Here is a 27,671-nt window from a genome sequence, read left to right as displayed (position 1 = left end):
AAGCATTTAGCTTCATGCAGTCTAAAAAAAAAACGTTTAATTTTCTTGACCAAAAAGCTCTTGAAAGACTTTTATTGGGATTATATTGATCAAGTGCATATAATAAACAACTAAGTTATACCAACTAGTTTCACCAACTAAGTCTTTTGGCATCTTCCGGGTACATAACTGATGTACGGCACTAAAAAGTAAAAAACTGTTACAAACTATAATCAACCGATTCCAATTATATTAAACAAAGAACAGAGCGTGTAGAATACATTCATAGAGCGTGGATGATATCACTTGTTGTTATTTAGGAACGTTCTATAGTTGGCACTATAATTCAGTTCTGGCGAGTTGAAGGATCTGATAAGGGTCTTCCAGATCACGGGCAAGATTAGTCCTTGGTTCCTGTTAAGGTTTTGTATACAGCGGGCAACTGTTGTGGCCTCCTTAAAAATTCGGGAGCGGAAGTCCTCCTCCATGTAAGAAATTGTGCTTCTATCCCACTCTATGGTATGGTTCGTTCTTGAGAAATGAAAAGCTAACCCTGATTTTTCTTCTCTGTTATTATTGACATCACCTATGTGTTCTTTTTGCCTAATTTCAAGGCTCCTTGAAGTTTAACCGATGTAATTCAAGCCACACGAGCATGGTATGTTATAAACTCCAGCATATTTGGAGAAAGGATGGCTCTCTTTCGGAGATCTTAAGAATTGTCTAATCATTTCTGTGGGTTTAAAGGCCACTCTTATTTTATGAGAGCCTGTGTAGCTCAGTGGATGCGGTGTTTGCACACCACGGCGCTTGGCTGCATGAAGGAAGACTTGGTTTCGAGTCTAGTCGGCGACTAGAGGAATTTTTGTAAGCTTTTTTCGACCGGTTCCTGAGTTAGTCGATCTCTGGCACGGGCAAACGGGTTTTTCCTCCCGGAAACTCGGATTTTTCGTCCCATTAACTCAAGAAAATCGACCGTAGAACCCACATTATTTCAGACATTAAATATATTGTGTTAGGGTTAGGGACCACGAGATGGCAGCACATTTGAGCTGTCTCTTCACTGCGTACTGATTAATTAGTGATAGCATTGGGTCATCTATCTCTGATTGGTACCAGTGGAGATTGAACTGCCCACTCAGTCTCCAAAAGTTAGATAGGGCTAAATGGCCACGCCTGCTCCCGTATACGGGAATAAAAAGGCGTTAGCTGATTTTTTTTTTCTTTCTTATTTTATGTGGTCTAAGGAGTCTAGCAATCTTATTGGAAACTGTCCCTAAGTATGGAATGACGATGGTAGAAATATAACGTACATCATCTTGTTGTCTTTGTCGGGGTTCAGAGAAAAGTATCTTGTGGACAAGTCTTCGGAGGAAATCCATTCATCATAAGGTTGGTGGATATCAGGGATAGTTCTTCCTGGAGGTCATGTTGATCTGTTGTAAGGAGAGAGGCACAGTTCTTCAACATGTGTACAATACTAAGTTTCTGAGAAATGTGGTGTGAGGAAGTGAAATGTAAATAATTTCAATTATTTAAATTCATTCATGACGAGCGAAACATATTTATTTTAAAACATCTTTGGCACTTCTACGTGAACGGATACAGCATACCAGATTTCTTTTAAGCCAAATAGATTTAGACTGTTATCAGATTTATGACGATATTTCTAGTACTTTAGATCAAGACATATGGTCGCATTTGGACAGAATGGTCACTACTAGCTATGATAAAGCCTTTACAACAAGCAAACGAAACCAAATCAAAAAATTTAACGATCTATACAAAATGTTTTAAGTCAAAACCTTCTCTACCGGACAGCAAAGTTTTTTTTAATTTATCGGATCATGTATTAACAAAACCAGAGATCAGTATACTTAAAAAAGGGTTCAATTTTGTGATAACACCTCATAATGTCCCTAAAGTGGATATCATTTGTAATATAGAAAAGGCAGTCTCGTCGTTACCAGAACCCATAGCTAATGATATTAGATTAAAAAGTAGTATCATCCTCTCATCTTCCAGAACTCCTAACAAAAAACATCACTACTCTGGAAAAAAGAACATTGTATAGTTTGAAAAAATTGTATAGTTTCCATATTGAAGGCAGATAAGGGAAATTCAACAGTGATTTTAAACACCAGTGATTACGAAGATAAGATTAACAGCTTATTGTCGGATACATCAACCTACTGTGTCCTAGTCACAGACCCAACACTAAAGAACCATATGGAGAACTGGTCTATAGACTTAAAACGAAGATTGAAATCCATGCATCCACTAACACCAAGACTATATGGCACTCCTAAGGTACACAAAAATGGAATACCACTATGCCCGATTGTGGATGGAATCAATTCACCAACTTATCTGTTATCAAACACCTGGCAGGTGTCCTCAAACCTCACATCCATAATTCGGACACTTATATACGAAATTTGCAACATTTCATTGAGAAACTGAACAACATCTCTATCTCCAATACGGATTTACTCGCCAGCCTGGATGCTACATCTCTATTCACTAAAATCCCTGTGGAGGAAGTCATCAACATTTTAGGAAGTTTGCTCCCACAAGACATTACTTCTCTGTTCCGTCATTGTTTAACATCAAACTTTTTCTTATGGAATAAAACCATATATCAACAATTGACTGGCCTTGCAATGGGTAGCCCCCTCTCTCCATCTTGTGCTGATCTCTTTATGGAAGATTTTGAAAGTAAAATCTTAACTCAAACAGACCCTAAACCCACAGTATGGTGGAGATACATGGACGATATTTTTATCATTTGGAACCACACAAAAAAGGACCTGTTCGACTTTCTTAACAAAATCAACTCTCTACACCACACAATCAAATTCATTCTAGAACTTGAAGAAGATAACCAATTATCAATTCTGGACACTTTAATTAAGACGCTTCCGAATGGTGGTATCAACCTCTCAGTTTACCGCAAACCTACCAATACAGGACGTTATTTACATTTCACTTTCTCACACCACATTTCTCAGAAACTTAGTATTGTACACATGTTGAAGAACTGTGCCTCTCTCCTTACAACAGATCAACAAGACCTCCAGGAAGAACTATCCCTGATATCCACCAACCTTACCATGAATGGATTTCCTCGAAGACTCGTCCACAAGATACTTTTCTCTGAACCCCGACAAAGACAACAAGATGATGTACGTTATATTTCTACCACCATCATTCCATACTTAGGGACAGTTTCCAATAAGATTGCTAGACTCCTTAGACCACATAAAATAAGAGTGGCCTTTAAACCCTCAGAAACGATTAGACAATTCTTAAGATCTCCAAAAGATAGCCATCCTTTCTCCAAATATGCTGGAGTTTATAACATACCATGCTCGTGCGGCTTGAATTACATCGGCCAAACTTCAAGGAGCCTTGAAATTAGGCAAAAAGAACACATAGGTGACGTCAATAATAACAGAGAAGAAAAATCGGGGTTAGCTTTTCATTTCTCAAGAACGAACCATACCATCCCAAGTAAGCAAACAAAACTTGGGAAATGGATTAAAATCAAGTTTATATTTATATACATATAAAATAGCTTGGTATCTCTAACGTATATTATACCCAAGGTAAAAAACTTTCTACATCTATCTCTCATCCTGAGATTTTTATTTAATAAGGTCAAAGCACCTTATGGTAACTTGTTTTGGTAAAATATTTATAGGCTCTGTATTACTTAAACCTTGGTATTTCTAAGCCTGGCTCCCACTGATGAGACCTCAATAAAGGTCGAAACTAGTCTGGGTAGTGGCCTCTTGCCTTTAATGCATGGCATCATACATCTCCTCAAGGAGATGTGCTTTGCATTAAGAGTAAATACTGAGAATAGTGATCAGAGCTTATTCCACCTTTACCACGAGTTGTCTAAGACTTGCACTACGTCTGGAGTCGCCCAGACTTGCACTACTTGCAGGCACAAACTTGATTTACTTGTCTGTTTGCTTACTTGGGAAATGGATTAAAACCATGTTAAATTTATATACATATAAAATAGTTTGGTATCTTTAACATATATTATACCCAAGGTAAAAAACTTTCTACATAATAATGGACTATTATGGTGTTTGTTGTCAGTTTTTGAAGCACATAATATCTTTTCATATGTGATTGTATATTGGTTGATTTTAGGATGCTCTGGCTACAGATATGTTTACCTTAATAAGTAAGGAACCGGAGATATCTCGGTGGCTTATAAAATGGTATAGTCTTCAAGCTGATTACCATCAAAAAGTTCTTACTGCATTAGAGTTATCTGTACCTAGTCTGGAATACAGCATTGGTGAGTTCAAGACAGCTTCTTTTTTTTTTTTTTTTAAAGTAGCACTGATATAACTGCAGACTTTAAATTTATGGTCAACACAGTTAACAATAGATGTTGTTAACTATGTTGCTTTGTGCATGTATGTGGTTGAATGTCAAAATGGTGCCATTTATAGTGAAGTAGAAAACACTTTTTTTTTTTTTTTTTTTTTTTGTGCTGGTGGTGCAGAATTCAGGTTTCAATTATTGAAATGAAAAATTATAGGAATATGCACATGTGCATATATGCAACACTAGATTTTGTGTACTGAATTGAAGTCACACAAGATGCTTTTAATGTAGTCCCCATAAATCCATTTATTGTGATCTTAACTACTTATTCCATGGTCTACTGTACATAATATTTTGCACAAAAGACAAGGTTTAGCATTTCAGATGGTGCTGATGTTACATGTAAGACACATTTAACTGGAACAACCATTGCATAGCCGCATACCAATCCTTAAGCTGATGAACAGAATAGGAGTGAAATGAATGTTATGGTGGAGGTACAAGACAGTTTGTAGTGAACAGAAGATGCATGGTAAAAAAAGGGGAGGGGGTAAGAGATTGGCCAATCAGGTCAAAGATAATCTAAGGAAATTCTTCTTCTATGTAGCAAGTAACAGGAAGAATAATTATGTTATGGTAGCAAAGGATAGTGGAGTTATATGAGGAGCACTTTATTAGTGTATATCATGCTGGTATAAATGATACTGTGCAACATACAGAAGGGAGGCACATATTACAGGAATTAGATGTATTTTAAAAGAAATTGGGTTGTGGCCCTTCCCTTAATGCATAACATTAGACATATCCGCAAGGAGATGTGTTTTGCATTATGGGAGATACTGAGATAGGAGTGTTGGTAGCTTGCTCCACCTTTGCAAGGAGTGCCCTGGTGTTGTACCACCTTAACCCAGTCCTGAAGATACTTTCAGGCACAAACTTTGTTTGCTCACACTTGGATAAAGGATTAAACTAAATTTATTAAAGATGTATTTTAATCACCGTGTATTTTTAAAGAATGTACAAAAGAGTTAGCCATGCCCTTGTCCTGGTTATTTAATGAAAGTCTTTCAGTGGTAATGGTTCCTAATTAGTGGAAGGAAGGCAAAATAGTACCATTCCACAAACCTAGTTCTCGGACAGAAGTTTCCAATTATAGACCAGTCTGTATTATCTGTAGCTGTAGTCAATGTATTGGAGAGGTTGAGTAGAAATAGAATACAGGACTGGATTGATGGATGTAGGATTCTTTTTGATGGTCAGCATGGGTTTATAAAGAGAAGTTTTAGCAATCTATTTGCATTTTATGATAAGGTGATAAATGCATTGGACAAAGGAGATATATATACAGTGATATTCTTGGACTTTGCAAAAGCAGTTGATAAATTACCTCATGATAGGGTTGGTGTATACAACTTGCAAGAATGGAATGAAAAATAGATTGGTTAGATGGATTGAAGATTGGCTTTCTGAACGATGCCAGCAAGTTGTGTATGATGGAACTGCAACTCAAAAGAGGAAGGCGATAAGTGGTCTTGGGGTTTATGTTCTTGGGCCACTACTGTTTAATCAGTTGGTTAATTATATTTCATGTGGATTGACTGGTGATATTCAAATGTTTGCTGGTGAAGCATAGTTGGAGAAAATTATAAGGAGCACTGCTAATGTTAATTCACTTCACGAGATTTTAATAGACTTTAAGCTTTGACAAATGAGTGAGGTTGTAGTTTCAATATTAATAAATTCAAGGTGCTGCACTTTAAGGTGCATAAATATAAGGGTGCATACTGTGCTTCCTGAAGCGCAGTTCCTGTGCTTCAGGAAGTGAATGTTATTTAGGATCCTAGTGGACTAAAGTTCTGAGGACACATTGCAAGTGTTGCAAAGATTACACATTGTATGCTACTAAGATAAGAAGTATATTTACATGCAGGGATAAGGAGTGATGCTTCTGTATAAAACGTTGGTCAGATCACAACCACACACTGAGTATTGTGCTCAAATTTGTTACCTAATTTGGATGTGGAAACACTACAGAGGAGCCAGAGATGAATGATGACCAAAATGATATCAAGACTCTGGAGTGTTGTTTTTGTAAAGCAGTCAAGGGAATGTAGATTGAAGAGTTTGGTGGATAAGAGGAGATATGATAGAAACCTTCAAATTAGTTAAGGGATTTTACCAGATTAATAAAGAAGGGATTATAAAAGAAGTGGAGAGTAAGATGGGAAGAAGGAGAAGCCATCCCTGGAAGTTGCATGAATATGTGGTGAAGAATGAATTCCCAGAATGCATTATGAATGCAAACAGTGTAAATAATTGTGAAGTTCAATATGATAAATATCTCGCTAGTTAAGTGGGCTTCTTGCAATGAGATTGTATGGAAGTTACTGTAATAATAATATCTGATCAGTGCATTTCTCAACCATGTTGCCTTCTCTGATGAGATCAACCTTTTACATTTCAGTCTGAAATTGAAGGCAGTTGTACTGATTTCACAATTGAGCAATTCTTAGAGATGCCACAGTAACAAGAACAGTGTATCTGAATGGACAGTTGATTCTTTTTGTTTTGCAATGTACATTTGACAGGCAGAGTAGGTATGACATTTGACAAAAGCATTCAACAAATCCTAGAAATCTGTGGCAGAGTGATGCAGTAATAATAAAAAATTTGCATACCTCTGAATACCATAAGAATATTTATTCAGCATTATAAATTCTAATATATAATGTGACCAGTAAAATCCTTCCTAAATGATAAGATTCCAGACAGATGGATTGAGAAAGCAGATCCCATTTCATGATCTGGTCACTAGATCTCCTGTAGATTATATAAAGGAATTTGAGCATCAAATGCAGGTGAAGGAAATGGCTGCACCGCACTGGTAAATGGTTATTATTTGTGATTTCCTCGTATGGCATGTGCTACAAAATACCTAGTAAAATACTGAGTACCATCTTGATAGCTGCCAAGTTGCATCAAAAGTAACGTGGCAGGCTTTTGTATACGTGAATCATGACTCTATGATTCTATCTCTGTTAGTGTTTGGAATCCATCATTTTAACGTAACTGATAATATACCGTATTTACTCAAATATAACTTGCATATTTTTCTCCAAAATTAAAGTTAAAAAATCATTGTTCGAGATGTGTGCGGGAATTTTCGGAAACTAAAGTTTTTCAGGAAAAACTTAAATTGATGTTTATAGTTAAATTTTCAATATTAATTATAATTTCTCACATTATTTATAAAACGAATGCATTTAAATTTTAATTATCAATGTTATTTACTCAATCGGCCTTTCACCATCATCACACAATATATTTGAATGTTAGTGACAATACTAATGTAATTAAATTAAAACAAACAGTTTCATTATTACTTGTCCTTTTATCATTTCGGAATCATAAGATCATCATGATTTAAAGAAACTGAAAATGGGTGTGACTTACTAGGAATCTCCTGTTCTCTATCACTACTTCTGGTCTGAGGAGCAGATGCCAGTTTCTAAAAAACTTTTGGCAATTATTTCTGGCAAAATCATGTCCCAAGAGCTCTCAAAATCCAGTTGCACAAGAGTCCTAATGATGATCTCTTAATCTTCCCCTGCAGTCTGGTCATAGCTGCCAGCTGCCATCCACTTCATGAAGAATTTTTATACATAGTTCTTGAAATGGTTTGTTGACTGATATATCCAAGGGCTGAAGACAAGGTGTAAGACTACCAGGAATAATGGCCACATTGGTCTTCACATCCAAAAGTTGTTTTGCTATTTCAGTTCTAAGTGTCTGTGGAAACTCTCCGACGAGGAAGAGAACTGGGCATCGAAATACCCAAACCCTTAGCTGTCTGCCCCAAACTGTTCTAATTCAGTCCTTCAATGAAGGGAAGCACTTTTCCTCTTCGTGAATCTCAGGATCTAACCTTGGCTTTGATCCATGTGATCGATGCCACGTTTTGTTCTAACTTACATTTCTCTTGAAATGTAACATTTCAAAAGAAACAGAGCGACCATCTTTACACAAACCTAACACATATTCAAATAACTCGCCCTCCAATGCAGGAAACGTTCCCCTTTTAGGTCCTTGGAATGCTTTTCTTCACTTATTGGCATGTTTTGTGTAATGTAAATTTCTGTTTATGGCAATATCTGAAAGCACTATAACAACGTTCACTATCTATTTCTTAAAGTTTTAAACTTTTTTCATGTGCAAGGTATATGCAAAACTTTTTAATATCTTTTTTCATAAAGTAAAATCAGGGGTGTGAGATATATGTGAGGGAGAGTTATATTTGAGTAAATACGTTAATTGAAATGCACAGAATAGTGTAATATGTCAGTGATAACATTTAGTTATATACGGTAGATTTTACTAAAAACGTGTCACTCTTACCTTCTTCAACATGAGTACATTGATTTATCATCTGCCACTTGTTGAGAAAGAAATTTTACTTAAAATCTTATCTTACGTGAAATAATTACTAGGTCTCCTAGCAAGGTTTAAACTAGCCTCTTTTAGCTTTTAACTTCTCTTATGAGACAAAATATATTCACAAAAACATTTACAGATATAGTATACAGCACTAAACAACTTAATATTTTGTTACATTTCAGAATATTCAGGATAAGAACAAATTTTCTTTTAAGAAGAACAGATTCTGTTAACTGATTAGGATTTTATAATATTGAATATTATTCACACATTATCTCCACTCTTATTCATCTCTATATGGATCACATTATGAAAGAATAAGAGTGGAGATAATGTACATCCTTGTCTTACCTTCGATTTTACATCAGTCCATCTTGCTGTATTTCCTTATATCCTAACTCCTGACTTGCAACTTAAATATAGGCTATGTATTGCCCTGTATAATGTTCTGTTTACTTCATATAGTTGCAATGTTTTGAAAACCTTTTCTTTGGGTACTTTGTTGTATGCCTTTTCCAAATCTACAAAACTTAAGTACAGAAACATGTCATATTCCTTTGATTTTTCAACATATTTGTCGTAAAGTTAAAATCTGAACTTCATAACCTCTATTGGCCTGAACTAACTTGTTCTTCTCCAAGTTTCTCTTTCACAAATTTTCTCAACCCCTTTTCATGTATGCTTGCATAATTCTTACCTGGAACACTTGGTAGAGATGTTCCTCTGTAATTCTGATATTCAGCTTTATTTCCTTTTTTTTTTTTTTTTTTTTTATAGATGAGAACTATTGGAAGCTCTACTCTACTCTACTTATGTGGAATTTGACCTTCTGAATTATGCAGTATAGCCACTGCAGAACTTTTATACCTCCATATTTGAGCATTTCTGGTTGAATATCATGTACTCCAGCTTCCTTTCCACACTTCAAGTTTTTAATGGCTTTTTCCTCTTGAAAATTGTATACTACTATTCTCTCACTGCTTGTTTTGTTTAACAGTCTTTCAAAGTTGTGAAGCCCTCTTACATCGGCCGAATTTAAATCGAATTGACTGTCTCTCTCTCCCAAAAGTTTGGGAGACTCTTATTTTATGCAACCATCAATGAAATAATTATCTTTAAAGAATTATTTAATAATATTTTAGTAATTAATCTTCTTGCACGCTGCAACAATTTATTTGGTGATCCACCGACTTTTCTATACTTTGTATTCTTTAAAGATTTGTATCCTTTAAATCTTTGTATCCTTTAACTGTTTGTTCTACACTGAGGATGTACTGTTACTTTCAGTACGAAATATTTGTACCTTTATTTATTTAATTAAAGTTATTACTGTGGTCTATACGTGTTCCATTATTAATTATTATGTCACGGTTACCTCTAAAGATTAGCCTTTCAATGTAATTACTCCAGAATTTATGATATGCTTATCTTCAGTTTTCATGTCACCCTTATCATCTTTGATTCTCTTCATAGTACTCTTTTCTCAATTTCTAACTTTTTTTTTTTAATAGTATCCAAAAAATTTTACCACCTTCCTGATATTTATTTTCTATATTCTTACCAGTCTTCCCATGACTTTTGTTTAATTGCTTTTACACATAGCTTAGCTCTCTTGTATTTTTCTCTGCATTCTTTTAGGGCCTCTACTGACTTATTTGCTAGGACTTATTTAACTTTCAGTGTGCTTTTGTTCTTGTCCCGAACTGCTTCTTTAACATTGTGTGTCCACCATGGTGTTCTTATTTTTCTATTTGTAGAGATGACTTCACCATATACCTCCCTAGCTGAATCAGTGTTTTCTTCAGAGCTTCCTACTGAGACTCTGAGGTTTAGTTCTTGTTTTCAAAATGTTTCTTTTTTTTTCTTCAATAATATTTGTATAATTGAGTCTACTGTTTACCTGTATACTCTACTACAAAATGAAATCAAGATTAGTATTTATTTTCTGTTGCTTCAGGAAAATCCCTTGTAAGTACAATGTACAGGTTTGTACGTTGTATAGTTTGAAAAAGCAGTGCTAGTTTTAGAGTAAAATCAAAAATTGGGCTGTTAATGTGCTGTTGGAATATACAGCCTCTCCTCCCAGTCACATTGCTCTTACCTTATCAAGATATGACCTGTTTCCACTGGGGGGGAGGGGAAGACTTTTTGCTTTGCTGTTAAGACTGTTTTTCACTTAGTTTTGTTGTTTGTTGTTTCTAAGAATTTTGGTTTATTTCATTATTATTTTGCAGCAAAATTTTTTTTATGTCTTCTGTCCACCAAGCCACACTTGGTTCTCAGCAGTGCCTTGCAAGCTATATAGAGATATCGTGGCAGTTTAGCTTAGACCCTATGCAATCTGAGTGGCATCTGTCAAAGCAACAAATTTTACTACAAAGCATTTTTATACTGGATGTCATCTCTTTTCAGTAAAGTTTGCCAAACTGTTAATATAGCATGAATTGGATGAACATATAACAAAAATAAATAAATAAAATCTCTAATGACCTTTATTCTCCAAAGGGAGTAAGTATAGCTCCCTTAACCCTAGTTAACATTTTAAATCCTTCAGACTGATAGTGAGTTCAAGTTTTCAATGAATCAAAGCTTTCAAGATAGAGAATGGTATCATTGGCCACAGTTGTCGGCTGTAAACCCTAACACTTGCAATTGTCTGTAATAGTATATTTTCGTATGTGGTGGTAATTTTCTATGGTAATTTTCATTGCGATGCAGTGTTAAAAATTCCAGTTTCTGGAGAAGCACTACTTGCCCATGCCTTTAAAGATAGACAAACTCAGTATCTGTCCAAAGAGAGCCCTAGAAAAAGTTTCTCTAGATAATCAGAATCAAACCTATAATGTTCTTTCTTCATGCAGCTCAGTACTATGGAAGAGCATCCATAGCTCATTCGGTATAGATGAAGCCCTTTGGTCAGAAAGACCTGGGTCTGATTCCCATCCATGACATGAGGAACCTTTATCTGGTTTCTTTCAACTAAAGATGAGTTAGCCAGTCTCTTACAGCGGTAGAGGGTTTTTTCACCTAGAAACTCGGATTTTTCATCCCTCAGAACAGGCAAATCAGCCCATGAACATACACACGGATCTACAGTCATAAAATACGTACTTAATCCCTCATTAGAAGGCCTTAACCAGTCCTAAGGGACAGTGGAGGAATGGGGAGGGACCCCATACGAATAAATAAAAAATAGTACTATGGTAGCAAATGCCATTTACACAGGCACCATAATAGAAATATTAAAGAAAAATTATGGCATTGTCAAGGAAAAATTACCATGACATATGAAAAAAAAAAAAATGTTTTGCTGGTTCTCCTTAGAATTGCATTAAGTACAAAGGATCAAATAATTAAATAAATATTTGTCATTGAATAAAATATAGACATAATCGGATGACATAACGATAAAATTATTATTATTATTATTATTATTATTATTAAATATTATTATAAAAGTGTTATACTTGTATAACCATTTTTATCATTGAATTTTCACCAGTTTCTTGATTTTTGTGAAATTGGCACAATTCATCCGTACAAAATACATACTACAATCAGAAATTTTCTTCTTTATAGTACAAAAACTTTCATTTACCTTTATTTCGTTATCTGATATATTCTTCTTAAATTATTTTCATGGTGTGCACAAATTAACTTTAACACGTACAACCGATGTTCCTTTTTGCACTATAGAACAAAGAGAAACCTCCTGTTCATAGTGCAAACTTTAATTTTCTGTTAATTTGTTGCTTGGCATAATGCATGAGATTAAAGCAGAATATTTGCTATTGATTTGTTTAGATCAAAGCTTTTTAAACTATGGGTCGTGACCCCATATGGGGTCGCAAAAAATTTGGCAACAGTAAAAGGTATCTGAACGCATAATGAATTTGAGGTGTTTCCGGGCAGCGCTCGCCCATGTTGCATCGTGCAACTTCACTCTTACAGAAATATAATAGTTTAATTATGGAAAATAAAGACTTTTAATATTTTTATACCGTCATAACCGAAAAAAATATTTTTCAATTATGGATAAGTGGCTAAATTTAGGCAGAAGAGGTAAAAATACTGATGACAATATGACAGAGTCTTCGCTACCAGGTTGTAGTACACCTAAAAGAAAATATGTCGAATCAGTTTTGCAATATGGATTTGCGTCTAATCATCATGATGGTGTGGAAATACTTCTTTGCTTAATTTGTAATGAAGTTTTGGCTGCGGAGAGCATGAAACCAGCCAAACTAAAATGACATCTTAATATCAAGCATGTAGCGTACTGCAATAAATCAAAGGAATATTTTGAACTACTTTTGAAATCTTCAAATCAGAAAAACAATGTTTTGAGAAATTTGTTACTGTCAACGAAAAGTAATTAATTGCATCTTATAAAACTTCTTATTTAATTGCAAAAACTAAAAAGCCCTACGTGATAGGAGATATCATGTTTCCTGTTGCTATTAAAATGTTAGAAATAATGAGTGGGAAAAAGTATTGCGATGAAATTCGTAAAAAAAATTCCTTTATCGAATGATACTGTTGTGTCGTCCATCTTGCTAATTGATCCATTTATGTTGGTTAGTTGGATCTATTCTTATTTCTTTAAATTCCGTTTTTTTTTTGTTAGATGCTGATTGATACTGATCCGAATATAAGGAAATTTATATTATACTGCGCCACCCTATAATCATATTAGTCTATATAATACAGAGGAATCAATCATCAACTAACTTTTGCAATCTCACTTTATATAGGCCGAGGTTAATATTATCATTTAAGGCTTCCGCAAGGTTCGAATAAATTTTATGAGCGGTGCAATGAAGAAAAATCAGGCAAACAACAAATTGAATTCAATAAATAAACATTTAATACAGGGTTATAGAACATGTACATTTAAGCATAATTTTCTAAGCAAGATAATCTAATTGAACAATATTCAAAATATCTCTGAGACACTAGTAGCCTCTCAGTTTGGTTTAAAGATTGTAGTTAAATTTACAGATCTTATTCTTCAACGCTTAAATACTATTATCACAACTTGTTTCTATTCAATGAGATAATTCAATTCTTTTATACATCAACTTAATTCAAATACTCACAACAAACATAATACATTAGGCATCAAACATTCAGCTGTCAATTCTATATTCTTCCGAATAATTGAAAATGGTTCACACAGTTCAATGTTCCAGGATTTTAAAGTAATTATTCTTAAGATAGAATTCTCTAATTCTCTCTTAGTCAACAAACACTTAATTTAATTATGAGGCAGTTATCATTTCAAGCGATAAAAACTTTAAAGCTCCATACTTTGGCTATTTTTAGTAGAACGGCACAGTTAATGTTAAAATATATCAGGTGGAGCTAACTCTTATTTCTTCACAGTGAAATACAAAAAGGACTGCTCTTACCGGGTTACACCTTTTACACACTGGATTTACTATAGGCACACTTAAAACTGTAGTTAACTATTACTTTGAAGTAACACTATTCAAAAGAAATCTTCACTATAATAACTGAAATATTAAACATAAAGTTTCACAAGTCTTGACGCACTCGTTTTAGGTAATCTACTTATTCCTTATTTTCTTCTATGCATTAAATTCAGCTTTGCACTATTCTTCCTCAAAACAATTGGAATTCGTAATAATTTTAGAATTCTGTAGAAATATTCCGAATTGCCTATTAATTCCCAGTCCTTTTTTAATCTATTTATGACATTTCCGGGGTGCTTAAGGGTCAAAGCTGTATAACTGAGAGGAGACCTCCACATAGCCTTTAAAGGAATGCGGAGAACCGACCAGGCCTTCTGACCTAATGTCCAATCCTCACCTTCTCGTGGTGCACCCTGTTAGGTATCTACTTTGATACTGAACGAACGAGGATGGGCTGGCAATTTGGGATTTAGCCGACCAAATTGTATTCTTATTGGTTAAACCAAAATAAAAAATGATGGTACAACATGACAAAATTTCATGCCGGCTGGGGCGTCGCCCGGTTAAACAAGGCCCCCGTTGTTTTCGCCAGGGAACCAGGGCGAACAGCGAAAAGTCAGCTACTGGAACAAATCTGAAAACAAACCCCAACTCAACATCACCAGAGTTAAAGATCTGTACTATCAACGTAAGAAGCCTGAATGGCAAAGAAATGGAGCTAGCTGAGGAATTAGTTAAGTACCAGATCGACATAATAGGGGTGACTGAAACAAAAAAGACCAAAACTGGTGAGATCTTTCTGAGCAATAAATACAAAATGTTATATTCAGGCAATGACAATCAAGGAAAAGAAGGCGTAGCCATAGTATTCAACACAAAATACGAGGCTAATCTTCTTGAATGGCAGTCAGTCTCAAGTAGAGTAATATGGGCAAATATGAGAATGGGGAACTGGACAATGAGACTTATTTGTGCCTATGGTCCCACAGAAGGTTCTACTAAGGTAGAAGTGGAGGAATTTTTTGAGGCTTTAGAAAAAGCAACTGACACAATGAAAAAGGAAAAGTTGGTCCTTGTTGGGGATCTAAATAGCAGAGTAGGAAATGATTGTGAGACATACAAAAATATTTTGGGAAAATTTGGAGAAAAGAGCAAAACTAATAATAATGGCAAATATCTGTTGGATTTCTGCTCAGGACATGGACTGGTTATTACTAACACCATGTTCCAACATAAAAATGTGCACAAATTCACATGGAGAGAAGAGGCAAGGAATAAGAAAAATCTCATTGACTATGTTATTGTTGATAGTGATGTTTTCTCCCTGGTACAGGACACCAGAGTGTACAGAGGATTTGAAATTGGAAGTGATCACTATTTAGTCTTGAGCAGGATAAAATTGAATTTCATATTGAAAAGAATAACATGTAAGAAAGTTTTAAAGCGAATAAAAGTTGAGCAGCTCTCAGATGTGAACTGTAGACTAAAATACAGAAATATTATTGAAAAGAAAATGAAAGTGTTTGAGAACAGGAATCAAACCTTGGAGATTCAGTGGCAAACTCTGAAGGAAACATTGATTGATTCTGCCAGAGAGGCATGTGGTGAGGTTGTGTGCAAGGATAAAAAAATCAGAACTCCCTGGTGGACACAGGAAGTTAAAGAGGCAGTGAAGGAAAAGAAGAAAGCATATCAAAAGTTCCTGGCAAATAAGTCAGCTTTTACTCTTACAGAATACAGAGACAAATGTAAGAAAGCTAAACAGTGTGTAAAACTAGCTAAACAAAAGTCATGGGAGGACTTTGGCAAGAATATAGAAAATAAATATCAAGAAGGTGGCAAAATATTCTGGAGGTTGTTGAAGATGCTTAGGAATGGAGGAAAGAGTGCTGTAAAAGGAATTAGAGATGATAAAGGTTAAATGAAAACAGGAGAAAAAGATATCCTTGAAGTATGGAGTAATTACTTTGAAAAACTGCTAAATGAAACAAGCAGTGATGAGAGCACAGTGATAAAAAACACTGACCAGGCATGCAGTCAGGAATACATATCCATACTTGAAGTAGAAAAAGCCATCAAAGGCTTGAAATGTGGAAAGGCAGCAGGAGTAGATGATATTCGACCAGAAATGCTGAAGTATGGTGGTATAAGAGTCTTACAGTGGCTGCACTGCATAGTTCAGAAAGCCTGGACAGAGGGACGAATTCCCGATGATTGGAGTAGAGCTCTCATAGTACCCATATATAAAAAGGGAAATAAAACTGAATGTGAGAATTACAGAGGTATTTCCCTACTGAGTGTTCCTGGCAAGATCTATGCAAGTATACTTGAGAAACGGTTGAGAAGAATTGTGGAAGAAAAGCTTGGTGAAGAACAAGCTGGATTCAGGCCAAATAGAGGCTGTCAGGATCAGATCTTTACTTTACGACAAATAGTCGAGAAAGCATGGGAATATAACAAAGATCTGTATTTAAGTTTTGTCGATTTGGAAAAGGCATATGACAAGGTGCCAAGAGAGAAGCTATTCAATACGCTGCAGTTATATGGTGTCAATGGGGCATTATATCAAGCAATACTTAGTCTTTATTTGAGTTGTGAGTCAGCAGTTAGAATTGAAGGAAGTACAGGAAGATGGTTTAATGTTAAATCTGGTGTGAGACAAGGATGTACATTATCCCCTCTGTTATTCATTATCTATATGGATCACATTATGAAGGAATGTGGTATTAAACCTGATATCAAAATTGGAGATGTTAATGTCAGCTCTTTGCTTTATGCGGATGATTTTATACTTCTAAATACATCCGCTACAAGTCTGCATGATTCTCTGACTAAATTGAATAGCTGTTGTAATAGATATGGTATGAAGGTCAGTAATAAAAAGACAAAGACAATGAAAATAGGCAGAATCATTGAAAATGTCAACTGTGTTGTGAATGGAGAACCTGTGGAACAAGTAAAACATTTCAGCTACTTAGGCACAATTTTTACTGAAGATGGTAAACTACATATAGAAATAGACAACAGAATCAGCAAAGCTGGTATCGTGGGAAGTCAATTGAATAAATTCATATGGAATAAGAAAGAAATTAGTCGGAACACTAAATTAGCTGTATACAAGACAGTGTTCAAACCAATTTTAACTTATGGATCTGAGAGCTGGGTCAGAAGTAAAACACTTGACCAAAGACTAGAGACCGCAAATATGAGAGTCCTGAGAAAGATTAGAGGCGTGAACAGATGGCATCAATGGCAATATCATATTAAAAATGAGGATATTAGGAAAGAACTTGACATTGTCAGCATCCAGGAATGCATTAGCAGAGCTAATCTCAGATGGTATGGTCACTTAAATAGAATGGGAGAGGAAAGATTAGCAAAACAAGTGTTCTCTGCCAGGTTTGCAGGAAAACGACCCAGAGGAAGACCAAGATATAGGTGGATTGATACGGTACAAAGTGCCTTAGACGATAGAAATATAAGATCTGATAATGTTGGAGTCTTGACAAGTAACAGACTGATTTGGAGGAAAATTGTAGATAGGAAGTTAGTAATGATGTAATTTTTTCATATAGTACTGTCATATCCTGTACACCCCTTGAGGGTACATGGCAGGAATTTGATGATGATGATGATGATGATATGACATTTCCCAAATCCCCTTGCTGCCACCCGTTACTTCACTCCTTGCTGTCCTGAACGCTTTTCCTCTCTTGTTTACTTTTGTTTTCCAATTAAATACGTTCATTCTTCCCGCCAAAATCCGGTTCTAGTCAGTTCAGCTTATATCAACTCCTTCTCCCTTCGAATACCGTAGCTCACGCTCCATGTACACGCCATCTAAAATTAACTCAGTTTCCTTGACAACAGCCAATCAAATCTCAATCAGAAGAATTACATAAAATCACACTTACATACAGAAATAAAAGATATATCACAATTCATATAATATACATTTAAATTTACTTACACACAATTTCTTATAATAAATTTTATAGAATAAACTAAATAAAACGAATGTATTTATATAGTCTTTTCATTATTATTACATATTCTAAGATTAAATAATTAATTAATAACAAACAAAACTCAAAGCATTTATATGAATAATATATTACAAGCAAGAGACTAACAACAAATAATATTTACAAGTCTTGCTAATGACATGGTGGATTATGTTAAATGTGAATGAAGTATTAAAACATACAAAATATCTTCACTCACAATTTAACAATACTCTTTCTAAAAGAATTTCAGAAATTCATAATTCAGCAGCTTATTACCAGGCTTAAGGGAAGCCAAAGTTTGCAATTCAGTTAGATGAAACAGCTGATATTTCTAATATGCCACAGTTGTTACTTTATGTAAGATATGTTTATGAGGAATTATTGTTTTGTCGTCCTTTGAGAGGGCACACAAGAGGGGAAGATATATATATATATCTTAAAGTCAATGAATTTTTCACAGATGAAGGTTTACAGTAAAAAAAATTGCATTGGAGTCTGTACAGATGGTGCTGTAGCATGATGGGTCCAAAAGTTAAAGCTGGTGGCAATGAACATATCACTTTCACTCACTGCATGATCCATTGAGAAGCACTCATAGCCAAAAAAAAAATATCACCAGAGTTAGATGCTGTGCTTTGGGGTACTATCAAAATCATTAACTTCATTGAATGCCCTTAACAGTCGTTTGTTTTCAAACTTTTGCAAAACATGGACTCAGATTACACACACTTATTATTACATGCAGAGGTAAGGTGGCTCTCAAGACGGTGAAGTTTAAACAATTACTGAAATGGAAAGATGAAATCATTATATTTTTTTGACTGAGCAGAAACCTGATTTTGTTAATTTTTTTCATAATGACTTATGGCTTTCAGAACTGTGTTATTTGTCGGATATTTTTAAAAAACTCGATGATTTAAACATGTCGCTTCAAGAAAAAATTTTAATATATTTATATAAAGATAAAATTGAAAGTTTTACTAAAAAGTTCACATATGGAAGAATAGGTGGAAAATGGTTCTTTAGAAATCTTTACAGCTACAGATGATTTTATAATTGAAAATAACCTTCCCAAAGATTTAATTATAAGTGTTATAATTGATCATCTGAAGTGCCTGGAGACACAATTTCTGAAATACTTCCCTTCAAATTTTGATTCTAAAAAACTAAGTTATGTTCATAAACGATACTCAATTGAAATCAAAAATGTCAGTCATCTGCCATTAAAAGAATATGAAGAATTTTCTGAGTTATCAAGCAACACAGGTTTAAAACTTGAGTTTCCTAAAAAAATTGTTAAATAAATTTTGGCTTGGGATTAGGACATAATTTCCAACAATTTCTGAAATAACCCTAAACATACTTCTGTCATTTTGTACTACATATTTATGCGAAGCAGTGTTCTCAGCATTGACGATTATAAAATCAAAATATCGATCAACTCTGAAAATGTTGAAGATGCTCTATATCCTGCAGTATCAAATATTCAGCCAAGATTTAATTCTTTATGTAAAAATAAACAAGCACATCCATCTCATTAGTATGCAAATTTGCTTTCATCTTTAATAAATGGTAACATTATATGTATACCAAATAATTGTTTTAAAATAAATTTCTTTATGATTTATTATCAGTAAATGTTTGATTTGTATACCTATTTTATATATCCATATACCTGGGATTGCGTAAAAATTTCTCGGGCAAAAAGGAGTCTAGTGTTGTGGTTATTAGGTTAGTGTTGTGGTTATTTTTTCTCTCATGAAATCCAATCCCGTACTTCTTGTCCACTGTTGATCTTGTTTTCAAACAATATGCCCAGTCCATTGCCACTTTAGATGTTTCACTCTTGCTATGTCAGAGACTTTGGTTTGATTTCTTATCCATATATTCCTTTTGTGATCCAGTCTTGTGATACCAAGCATACTTATTTCCATACCAAATTGTGTTGGTCTTAATTTTCTGAATTTCCTTTGCATTTAGTGCCCATGTTTCGCAGCCATATGTCAATATAGGAAGAATACATTGGTTAAAAACTTCTTTCTCTACAGGCATAATGGAAATTGCATTTGAATATTGACTTATTTAAATGGTAAAATTATATTTATACCAAAGAATTGTTTTTAAATAAATTTCTTTATGATTTATTATCAGTAAATGTCCCAGACAACTGGCTGCACAAAAAAATTCTTGAGAAAAGACTCGGTTTGCAGAAGAAAAAAAATCATCTTTCATCAGGACAGTGCACCTGCCCACGAAGGTGTTTTGGTAATGGGAAAATTAAGGGATCTGCACTATGAATTGTAGGAACATCCACCCTATTTCCCAGATTTGGTTCCCCTCTGACTTCTAGCTCTTCCTCTTTGGTAATCGTTTTTCTTCTAATCAAGAGGTGATTGCAGCTGTAAAGGGGTATTTTGCAGATCTTACTGAGAACCACTACAAGGACTGGGTTAACGATGCTGGAGCATCGCTGGAATAAATGTAATAGCCTTAAGGGAGATTATTATTATTATTATTATTATTATTAGATTATGTTGAAAAATAAAAATCATTTTGAAATTATAAATTCGTTTTTTCATTGTTAGGCTGAGAACTTTTCAGACTACCCTTGTATATGTACATTGCATTTTGCATAACGGATTTAATCAGCTGAGAAACATTTTTTAAAAAAAGAATAAATGACTAAAAGCCCAGAGATAAAAAGAAGTATAAAATACTTATTAATTAATGACTGGTTTAGTCTTCATAGAAGACTTCTTGAGGTGCACAATAAGAGGGAACAACCAACAAAAAATTGTAAAAGAATAAAAAAATCTATGCATTAAAACGTTAGCATATTGATATTTGAAGCTATTCTCTGTATCTCCTCATTGTTGGGCATGTGCATGCGTTCAACATCTCGTGAACGCCAAAGTTGGATGGCAGCACAATGGCAGTCCAAGAGATTATAACTGAGGTTGTAGTTAAGGTGTATTTGACTGAGGACGATTTCTTTGGATTCCACAATTCTTCCTTCTAGTTCATCATAGCAGTGAAAGATATTTTCAGATTTGTCCCATAAAACTGGATATATGAGGTTTTCTTCATTAATGTCAGCAGAATTCAAGACATGGTTTGACAAAGCACTAACTCTTGTTCTGCCGTATGTGACATCTCGTTTATGTTCTTCAAGACATAATTCAATGGATTTTTCTGTCTGGCCAAAATAAGGTTAATTGCAGTTGCACCAGGGATATTTAAAGTTGTCATGTTTTTGTTTGGGCCTACTTAGCAAGGAATGGAGTTTCAGAAGAGGAGTGAAAGAAGTCTGGATGTTGTATTTTTTAAGAATTTTGGCCAGTTTTGGAGAAACGGAGCTGATGTGTGGTAGGGATATGTAGCCTTTTTCACTATTTCTATTTTCAGTATGGCGAAGAGGTGGATTGAAAAGTAACTTATTAACTGTTTGTTTCAAAAAACCATTTTGCTGAAATGTTATTATTATTATTATTATTATTATTATTCAGGCTTCCATGGAGTCAAAAGACTCATCGTGGGAGGTCCTTCCTAAGAAACACAAAGTCTATCAAGACTCATCGAGGGGATGTCCCCCCCCCCCACCCAAGAAACACAAAGTCTATCATACCACTCCTTGAACTCATTGACCGTTCTCGCTCTCACCACTCCATCAGGCAATGCATTCCATGGTTCAACCACCCTCCATGCAAAGAAACCACTCCTCACCCTCTTGCTCACAGTTTCCTTTCGTAACTTCCAGGGATGGCCTCTTGTCATCACTCCTTCCCGCTGTTCAACCAAGCAACCAAGCGAAAGAACTCTCCAGTGTCAACCCTGTAAACACCTCTCAACAGTTTAAAAGTCTCAATCATATCACCTCTCCTTCTTCTATCCACCAGACTCTGCAGTCCACATTCCCTCAGCCGATCCTCATAACTATCATTGTACAGTCCTGAAACCATCTTTGTTATCTGCCTTTGTACCCTTTCCACAGTTAATTTATCCCCTTCAAATCCTGGGGACCAAATCTGAGAACAATGGTCCAAGTGTGGTCTGATCAGGGTCTTATACAATGGAATAATAACTGTTTTATCTCTGCAGGTCAGTGTCCTTCTCATTATTGCAGCAATCCTCTGTGTTACCTTCACCACCTTTGCAATATGTCCCCTAAATTTCAGGTTTCTATCAATCATCAACCCCAGATCTCTTGTCCCCCCTAATTCCTCCAGTATAACCCCTCCCATAGAGTATGCAGTGTCCCATCGATGTTTCCCAAACTTCAAGACCTTACATTTTGCTGCAATAAACCGACATCCCCATTCATTTGCCCATCTATATAGCTTATTCAAATCCTCTTGCAGGGCTGCTGCATCTGCACTATTACTAATAATCCTTCCCATCTTTGCATCATCTGCAAACAACTGAACATCCCTCTGCAATCTACTGACAATGTCATTGATATAAAGGTTAAGCAATATAGGTCCCAGCACTGAGCCCTGTGGGACCCCACTTTTAATCCTCTGCTTCCTTGAAACTGCCCCACCATACACAACTCTCTGATACCTATCAGACAGCCAATCCTGAATCCAGTTGACCAATCTGACATACAGACGCATGTGCTGCAACTTAAATATCAGCTTATCGTGTGGCACCATGTCAAATTCCTTCGCTACGTCTAAGAAAATGGCAGTATATGCCTTTCCCTCATCTAATGCTCTTGTAACTTCATCATAAAAGGCTAGCATATTGCTAAAACAAGAGTTCCCCTTCACAAATCCATGTTGACTCTCACAAATAACATTACCCTCATCTGCCCAATGCTGTATACGATCCTTAACTACTTTCTCCAAGATCTTACTAACTACTGATGACACACAAACTGGTCTATAATTAGACACTTCCAGTCTGCTACCGCCCTTATGCAATGGCACTATCTTACCTTCCTTCCATTCCATGGGCACCTTTCCAGTAGCGAGACTTTCATTGAAAAGCCAGGTTAAAGGCGCTGTCAGTTCCCTAGCACATTCTCTCAAAACTCGTGGTGAAATACCATCCAGTCCCACAGCTTTACTGACATCCAGAGTACTCAGTATTTGAAACACACTCTCCTCCTGTACCTCTAAACCTTGAACCTGCCCTATCCCTCTAGCGTTAAAACTGACTCCTCCAGGATGAAATACTCCAATAAAGTGGTCATTGAATAATTCTACTATGTCCTCTGCATCAGTCACTCTATTCCCATTTTTATACCACAAAACCATTCTTCCACAGTCATTTCTCTTCCTACTGGCCACGTATCTAAAAAATTCCCTAGGATTTTCTTTGGATCTTAGGGCTAATCTCCTCTCATATTCCAGTTTCGTCTTCCTTACCATACTAGTCACTCTTCTGGCCTGTGTCTTATACTCTTCATGCATCTTCTCTTCTCTTGTCTCCTTATATCTCTTCCACAGCCTCTTTTTCACATGCAATTCCTGTTTAATATTGTTTGTCATCCACTTTACTCCTAATTGTGTCCTCTTGTTCACTCGTGGTATACAACTTACCATTGCTGCTAAGAAATATTCTTTCATAATTTCCCACGCACTAATGATATCCTGGCCTTCCAATTCCTCCCTCCATGAAACTTCCCCAAGTTGACATCTTACTATTATAATCACCTGCCTTATAATTCCACATACGTTCCTGTCTCTTTGAGACTCCTGCATCTCTATTCATTTTCCAAGTCAAAACCATATGGTCACTCTCTCCAACTGGTGGGAGAGATGGCAACTCAGTTATTATCAACTCTTCTGATGCTATAACCAAATCCAAAACTCTTGAACCTCTTGTTCCCTCTATTACATGTTGCCTAAGACATTTGTCCCTCAAGAATTCTAGAAATTCCATTCCCTTATTGCTGCTACATGTATCTTCCTCTCTCTAGTTTATACTACTGTAGTTAAAATCTCCCATAACAATCATTCTTCTTGCACTTGCCAAACTCAACTGTCTAAACATTTTCTGGTCCCTACCCTCTGTACTCCTGGGTCTGTAGCAACACCCCACTAAATATCCTGTCTTGCCCACCTCTACCTCACACCATATGCTTTCAAAATCATTAGTGTTACTGCCTTCCAAAGTCTCCACTCTTAGAGGACATAGATCATCACTTATCATAAGCAGTACTCCACCACCACCACCATGCTTTCCCTTCCTATCCTGCCGAAAAATGCTGTACCCAGCGACTTCTATTCCTGTTATTATATTTTCTTCTGTCAACCACGTCTCAGTGATCGCAATAATTTTTGGCCAGGCTGATGCTATCTGTGCCACCAATTCCTCTCCCTTATTCCGGATACTCCTGGCATTAGCATATAGCATATAAATGCCATTGTTTCTGTACCCAGCATTATCCCCTCTAGACTCCACTGAACTCAGTGTTATCTGATGTCGTCCCCCCTTCTCCCAAGTACCGATTCCCACGAGAGGCCACCCCTGCTACCATCCTCCCTGAGACACACTGACTTTTTCAGAACAGCAGTCTCTCCAGATGCCTACGTCCTTCCTCATTCAAATGTAAGTGGTCTCTTGCATACAATTCCTCTCTGTCCTCAAACGCACTCCAGGCATCCACATATTTCAGTCCTCTGTTATCACACATTATAGCTATTGTGTCATGCAATATTACCACTCTTCTGCTCATTATCATACCTAGGCAACACACACATTATCTTTCCTCTCTGTGTCTTCTTTCGTACCACCTCAAGCAAGAATCTCATATCTCTCACTGCCCTATTTACACCACCACTCAAGTCATTTGTTCCCACCGTCACAATCATCTCATCCACCCTTTCACCTTTCTTAACTGCCAAAGCCACCCTTTCTGTCATTCCTCCTGGCAAATACACCTCATGCATCCTATCTTGAACACCATGGATCATTGAGTCCTCATACATTATACCTCTTACCATTCCCTCTCTCCTATTGTTTCCATTTTCTCCTCTTCTTTCATTCCCATACCTCTCTCTCATTCCCTCTCTCCTACTGTTTTCATTTTCTCCTCTTCTAGCACTCCCATACCTCTCTCTCTCTCTCATTCCATTCTCTCCTCTTCTAGCACTGCCATACCTCTCTCTCATTTTATCTCTCCTACTGTTTCCATTCTCTCCTCCTCTAGCACTCCCATACCTCTCTCTCATTCCATTTCTCCTACTGTTTCCATTCTCTCCTCTTCTAGCACCCCCCTGCCTCTCTCTCATTCTGTCTCTCCTACTGTTTCCATTCTCTCTTTTTCTAGCACTTCCATACCTCTCTCTCCTGTTTCCATTCTCTCCATTTCCATATCCAATTCCATTCTCTCCTCTTTTATCATTCACAAATTTCTCTCCTCTCCTATCATTCCCAAAACTGTCTCTCTCTCCCCTACTGCGATTTGCCTTGCATTTATCTCTTCCATTCTTCTAATCTCATCTTTCATACTTATCATACTTCTCCCAAGACATTCCATCTCCTCTTTCAGCTCCTCTATTTCCCTCTGCAGGTCAGTCACTCTAAATCGAAATTCACTCTCTCAAACAAAACCATCTAAACTTTCACAGTCACTAACGCCTTCTACACTATCAACTATTATTTTCTCATTCACATTTTTTTCTTCATTCTCTCCTATCACACTTCTCGTCTTCCTGTATTCATTTCCCATTCTTGGAGCAACAAGGTCGGTTATTGAGATATCTGCTGCATTTATTTCCTCCCACTGCCTGCACTTTAAACACACACGCATCCCATCCTCTCTCACATGCCAGACATTCAATTCCCGAGACGATGCATGCCACAAACTCTTATTATATTGCTTATAATAGAGTGCCCAAATGGTGGAGGACTTGGCGACATGTTATTTGCAACTGCAGCTGAATCCGTCATCATTCGGTACTGTTGTAAGAAGGAACTGAAGTTCTTTGTTGATATCTTCTTTTTCACACAGAAGTGAGCACATTTGCCTAGCGTAGAGATAATACCAAGTTTTTGAGGTAGATAGCAATTGGACTGTGCATATGGAGATATCTGTTGGTGTGAGTTGGGTTTCTGTAAATTGATGGCGCTCTCCCATTCATGGATGTCAGACTCACTCGTATTTCTGAGAAATTAAAAATCTCAATTTACATATAGCTAACTCACACCAACAGATATCTCCATGCACAGTCCCATCACTATTCACCTCAAAAACTATCCTGATGTCCTGATGTTGGTGCATTTCCATATATGATAGTATTGAGCGTCATATGCACACTATGCAGACTCCAGGGCATATATAAGCTCTCGTGCCTTGAAGGAAATCCTCTTGGATTCTTTACTGTCTCTTCTTCCTGGGTCTGCTGCCACGTGAGGTCCACTGTCGATCATCGGAAAGAGAGAGAGAGACATCTTAGGATCTTCAGGCATCTTCCATGGGTCCACCACTATGTGTGGTCAATTGTCCGTCGCCACAGCCACAAAGAGCTCATTGGAGATAACACTCATTGAGCTGCCCATGCTACCACATTGCTGGTTAATAGACTCTGTAGGTTGAAGATTATCGGCAACATAAGACAAAGGAAAAGGCAGCAAATAAAGAACAGGCATACAGTCTGAAGAAAGAAAGATCATGAAGACAAAGGAACGAAAGAAATATGTTACGTAATTCGTCATAAGTACGAAGAAAGATTTGTAACTACTTCTGGGCAAATCATATTCTGTGTTTTGGTCTTCACTCAAATATATTAGCGTAAATATTATGGATGTAAATGAAAAAGTACATGTTCTAAGAGTAAGCTTAATTCTGTAAATGAAAGACGTAAGTTGTTAATCAAGCTTACGTTTGGTGAGTTATTGTTTAATCAATAAGAATCACCAGTAAGAATACCAGAAGTCATGTTTAGAAAATAAGATAGAATTGTAGGAGAACTAAGATAGAATTACTTGTAATTATCTAAAACTTGAGATTTCGTTGTGTCACTGCTTATATGTAAGGGGATGCAATTCTAACTCGTCTCGTCGTGGTGCACCCTGGATAACGCTAAAGAGCTAGAGTGACTTGGCAATCAGACTATCTTCTCAATTTCCTGGTTACTACACACATAAATTCAAACACACACAAATTAGCTCTCTTAAGGGCAAGATGAGTAGAAATATTGGTCTTGTTGTGCAAATTTGCCAAATTAACATTGAGGGTATATGTAGAGCAAAATGTGAATACCTCTCAAAGATTTTATATTACAACAGTGTCGACATTGTTCTTGTCCAAGAGACTCACTATAAGGATGAGGACCAACTCTGCCGCAGGGGTAGAATTCCTGGTTACATTGTCGTTGGAGCCACTTACCGTCATGCACACAGCCTTGCCACCTATGTGTATGTAGTACCCTAGAAGATTCCCTAGTAGTGCCTCATTACAACCAGCATTGTCAATGGCGTGCATCTGATAATAACCAAGGTTGGAAACATAACAGTT

The 27,671-nt window shown here is 36.2% G+C and overlaps 1 protein-coding gene across 2 annotated transcripts in view; it reads left to right on the top strand.

Moving 5' to 3' along the window:
• The window catches only part of LOC150102964 (rho GTPase-activating protein 44-like), a 521,092-nt gene that overhangs the window by 236,706 nt on the left and 256,715 nt on the right, over nucleotides 1-27,671 (top strand). For both annotated transcript variants that reach the window (XM_090397793.1, XM_090397795.1), the window contains exon 7: nucleotides 4,147-4,297. In XM_090397793.1, the coding sequence (XP_090253919.1) occupies nucleotides 4,147-4,297 (151 nt within the window). The remainder of the gene's footprint in view (nucleotides 1-4,146; nucleotides 4,298-27,671) is intronic.

The sequence above is a fragment of the Typopeltis vanoorti genome, chromosome 9, assembly GCF_054136105.1.
Source record: "Typopeltis vanoorti isolate ZY-2024b chromosome 9, IOZ_Tvanoo_1.0, whole genome shotgun sequence".
Lineage (NCBI taxonomy): Eukaryota > Metazoa > Arthropoda > Arachnida > Uropygi > Thelyphonidae > Typopeltis > Typopeltis vanoorti.
The sequence above is the reverse complement of the archived record's forward strand: the minus strand, read 5'-3'. Positions and strand labels throughout refer to the sequence as shown.